Below are 8648 nucleotides of genomic sequence, written 5' to 3' on the forward strand. Positions count from 1 at the left end.
TCACTGGAGAAAGATATCATGTTTGGTAAGGTGGAGGGTCAGAGAAAAAGATGAAGACCCCCAACGAGATGGATTGGCCAGGTGGCAGCATCGATGGACTCAAGCGTGGCAACAGTAGTGAGGTTGGCCCAGGATCAGGCAGTGTTTCATTCTGCTGTGCATAGGGTCTCTATGAGTCAGTACTGACTTGATGGCACCTAACAACAACAACGTTCAGTCTCCATCACATCGAAACTGTCAAAAATTGTCAATGCCGAGTGTATTTCAAATTGTTACAGCGGGGTATTAGGAAAAGTTTTCAATTAGCAATAATTGCACCTCAGATAAACCTCACTGGCTACGATGTTGTCACTGTACTATGCTAACCATGGTTATTTTCAATAGCCTCATATGGATGTGAAAGTTAGACAGTGAATAAAGAAGACAATAGAAGAATTGCTGCATCTGAGTTATGGTGTTGGAGAAGAATATTAAAAGTACCCTGGACTGCCAAAAGAACAAACAAGTCTGTGTTGGAAGAAATACAGTCAGAATGCTCCTTGGAAGCAGACTTTGACTTTCATACTTCAAACATATTATCAGGAGGGACCAGTCCCTGGAGAAAGACATCATGCTTGGTAAAGTGGAGGATCAGTGAAAAAGAGGGAGACCCAACAAGGAGATGTGAAGATGGTGCAGGACTAGGTGGGGTTTCATTCTGAGTCAGAACCGATTTAACAACATCTAAAACAACAATGTATTTATATGTTGTTGTTAAGAGCTTTCAAGTCAGTTCCGATTCTGTATAGGGTTTCTGAAGAGCAGCTGGTGGGTTTGACCTGCTTACCTTGTGGTTCAAACCAACTTTGCGGTCCAGTGCTTTACCTTACATTGCCACACCAGGGTGTGTATATGTATGTGTATGTGTGTATATATATATGAACTGGAGTTCATGCGCTGGACAGCAAAGTCTGTTTGGACCACAAGATCAGCAGTTCAAGCTCCCCAACCACTCCTCAGAAACCCTATACAGGGTCTCTGAGTCAGAACCAACTTGACGGCACTTAACAACAACAACAACAACAACAACAAATATATTCATTTGTTGTTATGTGCCATTTAGTCTGTTTCCACTCATAGCGACCCTGTATAAAGTTTCCGAGGCTTTAAATCCTTTCGGGAGTAGAGAAAACCTCGTCTTTCTCCCACAGAGCAGCTGGTGGGCTCGAACCACTGACTTTGTGGTTTGTGGTCCTGTGCTTATCCTCCAGTGCCAGCGCTCTGAGTCTAGAGAATAGTAATGAGCAAACAATGTAAGGAGAACCATTTATGTTGGCAGTTACAGAGCTGTCTTTGAAAGTTGTACTGTCGAGTTTGGGGGGAGGCACTAAAGAGAATGGAACAAGGGGGTGGTACCTAGGAACAAACAGAGGGATTAAAGAAATCATGCTTTAAGGAAAGGAATGATGCTGAGCAGAAAAGTTGGCTCCTTCACGTTAGTCCTCGTCTTCAAGCTGAATATGCACGGTGGCGTCACGGACACTGGCAACTGTTATCATAGGAGGGGATACTGAGGCCGCTTTTCAGAGGATTCTAAACTTGAATTAAAAATAAATAATAAAACCCTGCTGCCATCTAGTCGATTGTGATTTAGAGACACTGCACAACAGATTAGAACTCCTCCTTAGGATTCCCAAGACTTGAAATCTTTATGGCAGCAGACTGCCTATCTTTCTCCCACAGAACGGCTGATGGGTTTTGAACTGCCGACTTTGTGATTAGAAGTCCATTGCTTAACTCCCAACAGGCCTCCTTGCTGTGTTGTTGCTATCATGTGCCACGGAGTCAGTTCTGACTCACGGCGACCCTGTATCGCATTTCCAAGAAGTGACTAGTGGGTTTGCAACACCAACCTTGTGGTTAGCAGTCCAGTGCTTATCCTAGAGTGCCACACCAGGACTCCTTAGAGGATCCTTAGAATCTCAAATAGAGGAGTGACAATACTCAGTGAGATTGATGATGATGGATTATGAGTGCGCAGCATTTTCATATTCAAATTATAAATTCAATTAGGTTTACATGAAATATGACTGCTTAAATCCAATCCGTGGAAGAAGTGTCAGCCAACCCAAAGGTGGGAGAACCTAACTTCTGAAGACAGGTTTCTAGAAATGTAAAGAGTAAGCACTTAACTTCGCTGCTATCCCTGTTTGCATTTAGAAGACTGTTTGCATTGGAGTCCTGGTGCGGCACTGTAGGATAAGCACTGAACTGCTAACCACAAAGTCAGCAGTTCAAACCTATCAGGCACTCCTCAGAAACCCTATACAGGTTCTCTACGAGTCAGAACCGACTGAATGGCACTTAACACCACCACCCATCTCAATATTGGACCATACTTTATCAACCGTCTCCTTTTTTTACTGAAACCAGTTAAGCAAGAAATCCCACACAGGACCAGCTCTTGCCTGAAATATCACATCTTGGCACACAGGCATGCCTTGTTTCATGCATCTCACCTTATTGTGCTTTGTAGAGGGTGGGTTTTCACAGATGGAAGGTTTGGGGTGAGCTTGCATCAAGCTAGTCTACAGATGCCATTTTACCAACAACAATGCACTATCTTCCTGTCTCCATCCATGTTTTGGTCATTCTCACAATATTTCAAATGTTTCCATCATGCTGTTGTTACACATTTGATAGAGAAAACAGACTTTGACATGACCTGGGATCCCGCCACCCCCCCCAAAAAAAAAAAACTTGGGTGACTGACTCTATCACAATAGTCCCTTTAGTGTGACAATCCTGTATTGAACCCGCACTGTCACCGAGGTTGGTCTGTACACGCTGTCACTTGTAACCATTTCTGTGTTTTCAGTACAACCGGTACCAGCAGTATGGGGCTGAAGAGTGTGTGCTGCAGATGGGGGGCGTGTTGTGCCCTAGCCCTGGCTGCGGAGCAGGACTGCTGCCCGAGACAGGAGTGAGGAAAATCACCTGCCACGGAGGCAACAACCTGGGCTGTGGGGTGAGTCGCCATTGGGCCCCCAGGCATGACCTGTCTGTGTGTTTGTTGGTACAAATGAGCTGTCATTCTGTTTTGATTTTATTTGAATCTTTTTGAACTCAGATATCTCTGAACCAATGTATAAGGAAATCTGTTGTTAAATTATTATAGAGAGTCTCAGATATGGAAACAAAAGCACATCATCTACTTGAGGGCAATGATAAGGGGCTTCAAAATATTTGTGGAAAAATGGAATGAGAAGACCACCATAATTTTCCACAAACTTTTTGAAGCCCCCTCGAAGTTCTGATATGGTGTTCTGCTTTGATTTTTTTGTCAAAGTTCAGTAGATTCTCTCTATCCACAAACTCACCTACTTGCTGAAATGTAAGTCCACTGCCATCATTACCGGCTCCTTTGCTGTCTCTTGCAGGCCCACACAGAGAAGTTAAAAAAGAAATGAGTCGTGTGACACGCATGTTCATAGTGGAGGTGGAACAAGGCTGTGAACGTCTGCCTTGCTTGTGTTTCAGCTCTCCTACTGTAAACAGAGGAGCCCTGGTAGCGTAGTGATTAGGCATCGTGGTGTTAACTGAAAGGTCAGCAGTTCAAATCTAACACCCGCTCTGTGGGAGAAAGATGAGACTTTCTACCTGCTAAAGAGCTACAGCTTTGGAAATCCTATTCGCAGTGGTTGTAAGTTGGAACTGACTTAACGGCACACCACCACTGTCAACAAAGGGTCTTTTCGTGGTCTGTGTAGAGTCTTGCTTTTACACATTTGTGTGTTTTTTGTTGGTGATTTTGCTGTTTACCACAGTCCCTAAGCGCAGTGCTGAAGTGCTGTCTAATGTTCCTTAAAGCAAGAAGGTTGAGGTGTGCCTTACGGAGAAAATAGCTGTGTTCAGTGAGCTTCATTCAGGGCTTGGTTACACAGCGGCTGGCGCTGAGTCCAGTATCAATGCAACCATGCTGGGCAGTAAGGCATCTTCAACAGCAGCACACAGAAGCAAGCTGTGCATTGATTAGTTAACGGGGACCCCCAATCCCTGGAGGATTGGTTCTGTATTCTTTGAATCCGTGTTCTGTAGCCACTTTCTAGACCTCACGCCATGACTGATGGAGCATGATTGTATAGACTTTCAGACACGTGAAGCACTAGGGCCAGACCTTTAGCTTCCTTCCTTCCCTCAGCAGATCCAGGCCAATAATCGACCATTTCTTCAGCGTCGCCTTCACATAGATCAGAGTGAAGGAGACAGACAGCCCCCTCTTCCACAAAGCCTTTGTGACGTGATTTGCCAAGTATTTCAAGAAGTCAAAGGAAGATAAATACAGACAACTTGACATTTTATTGCGGCGTAAAAATCATTTTAAATACAGATGAGCAATAGTAATGGTGTCTGTTAGGGAAACAGCGTAAGTAACAGGGAAAATGTTGGTGTTGAAAGTCACTACCATATCCTAGTAGGCTAGACAGCTCTTGAAAGAACATACATTATGAAGGGGTGAGTGAGAGGCATCGCTCAACCCTAAAAAGGCTCACGAAATTCTAGGTTGAAATGAGAAATGGATAATAATCCCCACATTCAGTTTAATGCAGAAAAATCCCCCTAACTAAATTCAATGCAGGAAAAAGCAAAGAAAGTGTAAGTGCTTATAAAATGCAATTGAATTTTGACGGGAAAACATTTCTTTTAAAATTGAAACTTCATGAGGAGCTTTGTGGAAGAAGGGGGTATTTGTATTGTAAGTCACCTGTGCGCCAACTGGCAGTTGGAAAACTTTCGGAAAACTTCCTATCTGCCTTTACAGTGGGTGCCCAGAGCCCTGACTGAGTCACAGAGGAAGGAAAGTAGAAGCTGGAAAATCTTGAAAATCCACAGGCCCAACTGGGAAGAAATGCCTCAGGATTAATAATCGTGATTGCATTAGAATGAAACTCAAATCAGTTTTGCCATCCTTAGAAATTAGGGAAATCAAACTGCATGCTTTCAGCATTTATCATTACCATTTACTGCTAAGTCTGCACTGATTGTGTGTGGCATAAGCAAGCTGCCAAAATCCGGGCTCTGAATGCTATCGGATGTTTTCTTTAAAATGAGTTGCAATCACTTTTGAGTGACTGAGTTGTATATTTTTGCCTGCTAATTGCTTCCTTTTGTTTCGTTCTCCAACACTGGACCTTGAGGTTGTTTAACTTTCCTTATGAAGCAGAATGTTTCTGTAACTCCTCTTCTGTCATCATCTATTTACCTTGTTTTGAAGAGCTTAGGAGGTTTTATGTAATTCTACATCTTCGGCACCTTTATCTTCCCTTATATTGAACACTGTGACTTTGGGCTAATGCGTTAGACTGCAAAGTTGTTTGAACTGCAAGGTCGGTGGTTCAGTCTCACCAGCTGTTCCTTGGAAACCCTATGCAGGGTCGCTATGGGTCAGAATTGACTCGAAGGCACTTAAGAACGACGACATACATATTTAAGCTAAGAATCATGGGAAATGTCTTTGGAAGTGAACTGAAATGCTTTAAAATCTTTGAGTTAAGAGAGTTTGAGGGCAAACTTTACCTAAGGAACAAATCTATATTCAGGACTTTCCTGTGTCCTTTGGAAATTCTAGATGATGGATTTTTATTTTACGTTGATTTTTTCTGTGTTGTTTTCTTTGGAGGTCTGTGTGATGGTTTGTGTACAGTTTCACTATTGCTGCATAACAACCTCAAATGCTAACAATGTGATATAATAAACATCTGTTATCTTACGGTCTGTGAGGGCCAGGCACCTCAGACGGGCTGAGTGGGGTGGCCTGGCTCCAAGTCTCTCATGAGGTCATAGAGAAGCTGTCCACCGGGGCTGCCATTGTCTGTTGGCTCTGGGACTGGAAGACCCAATCCAACATAGCGACTTTGGGCAGAAGGCCAGTGTCTCACCACATTACCGTCTTAGACTGTTTGTCCTCACTAAAGTAGCTGACATCCCCCCGGGCATGTGCTGCAAGAGGAGACCACAGTCCTTCTATGACCTAACCCCAGTGTGGTACATCATCGACCTCGCTTAATTCTGTTTAGTAGAAGTGAGCTACTAGATCCCGGCCACCCTCAATGGGGAGGAAATCGGGCTTCGTCTTGAAGGGGAGAGCAGTGGAGAACTGGTAAGCATATTCGAGTTCACTGCATCTTGTAATATGACTAAGTGAGAAGAAAGAACAAAGGGAAACAACCTTCTGAAGTCTGGGTTGACACGATGCTTTCCTTCTATCCCTGCCTTTTGTCCTTGACACTTTACTCTGGTTTGGGCCTGCAGCAATTCCCTTGGCTCTGAGCAATTCCCTTTGTGCTCACTTGTTTCTCAACTGAAATTGGTTGACCTCATCATCACCCACTTCAACTTCCAGAAAATAATATAAAGCCAACTGAAATGCTTTAGGATTCCATAGTGGTTAAAAAGGCGGTTGAATGCATAAGTTCAAATTTGATTTCCATTAATTGCTAACAGTCGTAACCTTTCTTTGCGTCAGTCTCCTCATCTCTAGAATGGGGTCTATAATAGTAACACTATGTATTTGTGATGTTGATGCATAAAATGCTTAGAATGGTGCCTGGCATATAGGTTAAATGCATATTTACTTAATATCTAAAGGCTTCATTAATATTGAGCAAAAACTCACCTGCAGAATCATCACACTCCCATGTAAGTACCTAGAACTCACTACTTTAGCTCTTCAAAGAACCACTTTTCCTAAATAATATTTTATATGATGTCTTTTGTTATACCTTGGGTCATAATGGAGTCCTGGCGTGGCAGTATAGGATAAGCACTGAACTACTAACCACAAGGTCAGCAGTTCAAACCCACCAGCTGCTCCTCAGAAACTTAGGTTGTTAAGTGACATCAAGTCAGTTCTGACCCTTAGTGACTCAATGTAGCGTTTCCGAGGAGCAGCTGGTGAGCTTGAACTGCTGCCCTTGGAATTCAAACAGCTTTGCAGTCTGGCGCGTTAGCCCACACCAGGACTCCCAGAAACCCTATACTATTGGTTGGAAACAACTCTAGGGCACTTAACAACAATAACAATAGGTCATTATATAAATTGATGGGAACTGTTTGAGAACTTGCGGTCAGTATATCAGAGTGTCCTTTTCTCTGGTGGACATGGTTCCTCTCCCCGTCTGATCTGAGTCACAGAAATGCGAACGCCTGTCCTGAGAAAGTTGTCCTTGAAGACATTGTTAACAGTGCAGCTGATAGACTTTCCTTCTGTGATTTGACTGCTAGAAACCACGACACTTACCGACAGCACAGGACAAATATGGTGTTGTTGTTAACTGTCAACAACTTTGCTGTGACTTGGTAGCGACCCTGTATTGGGTTCCAGAGGCTATAAATCTTTGTGGAAGCAGAAAGTCTCATCATTCTCCCACAGAGCACTGGTGGGCTCCAACTGCAGTCCAGTGCTTATCCTACAGAGCCACAGTACTCCCTCCTAAAGACTAGAGAATGGAACCTAAACTCTAGATTTATGTCATTGATATTGCAACACTTTCAAGATGACACCAGAAAGAACAGGTACGTCTCATTTTGACTACCGGACTCCTGGTGTGGCGCTGTAGGATAAGCACCCAGCAATAGGGTCATTGTGAACTGCAAGGTCGGCCTTTCAACTCACCTGCTGCTCCTTGGAAACCCTATACAGGCTGGCTGTAAGTCCAAGTAACTCAATAGCACTAAACAACAACAACCTGTGGGCTCACACTCATTAAGTCCCAGGCTGTAATCACATCCTACTTGCTCACACCTGTGCACTTCCGCGTGGGGAGAGTGGAATCACATCTTGTTGATACGTTACTTTCGGATGAACAAGATGTTTATTATCAAAAAGTATTTTTAAAAGAAAGTTAATGTTATGAAATGTCAAAAATATGCATTCCATGTTTATTTGACACGTGTCCAAAAATCTAATTTAAACCTTGAGACTGGCTCCTTTGCAGATGGGAAACAAGTCTTGTTAACTTTTGTGCCTGTGAGACAGTTGGGAGAGACAGTTGGGTAAGCCAAGCTTTGGAGACTATTTATTTTAATTAAAGAAACAGTTTGCAAATGTACAAACAAGCTCTGCACACCATTCTTCTAACAAACATTTATCTGCTGACAAACATTCCTAGATAGTAGTCTGTGGTTTGAAATATGTCTTTTCTAATCCAGGGCAGGGGTCCTACTGTGATGCTGTAGGATACGCACTCAACCACAAGGTCAGGTCAAACCACAAGATCAGACAAAAATAAACAAACAAACAAAAACACCACAAGGCCAGCATTTTTAAGCACCAGCTGCTCCTTGGAAATGCTATGCAGGGTCGCTATGAGTCAGAACTGACTCAACCGCACTTAACAACAACTATCCAACACAGCACTCTAGCTGCACTTCTTCCAACACAAATCTGTTTGTTCTTTTGGCAGCCTATGACACTTTCAATATTCTCCTCCAGCACCATAACTCAAAAGGCCAGGATGGCCAAACTTCGTCTCTCATACTTCAGACATATTGTCAGGAGGGACCCGTCACTGCAGAAGGATATCATGTTTGGTAAGGTGGAGGGTCAGAGAAAAAGAGGAAGACCCCCAGCGAGATGGATTGGCAAAGTGGCAGCATCAATGTGCTCA

The 8648-nt window shown here is 43.4% G+C and overlaps 1 protein-coding gene across 1 annotated transcript in view; it reads left to right on the forward strand.

Moving 5' to 3' along the window:
* PARK2 (parkin RBR E3 ubiquitin protein ligase) overlaps positions 1-8648 on the forward strand; it is a gene marked incomplete at its 5' end in the record, with an annotated part of 1031565 nt that overhangs the window by 776807 nt on the left and 246110 nt on the right. Inside the window, one exon of the mRNA XM_006877276.1 lies at positions 2858-3007. Coding sequence (XP_006877338.1) covers positions 2858-3007 — 150 coding nt within the window. The remainder of the gene's footprint in view (positions 1-2857; positions 3008-8648) is intronic.

This window comes from Chrysochloris asiatica, unplaced genomic scaffold, assembly GCF_000296735.1.
Source record: "Chrysochloris asiatica unplaced genomic scaffold, ChrAsi1.0 scaffold00453, whole genome shotgun sequence".
NCBI lineage: Eukaryota > Metazoa > Chordata > Mammalia > Afrosoricida > Chrysochloridae > Chrysochloris > Chrysochloris asiatica.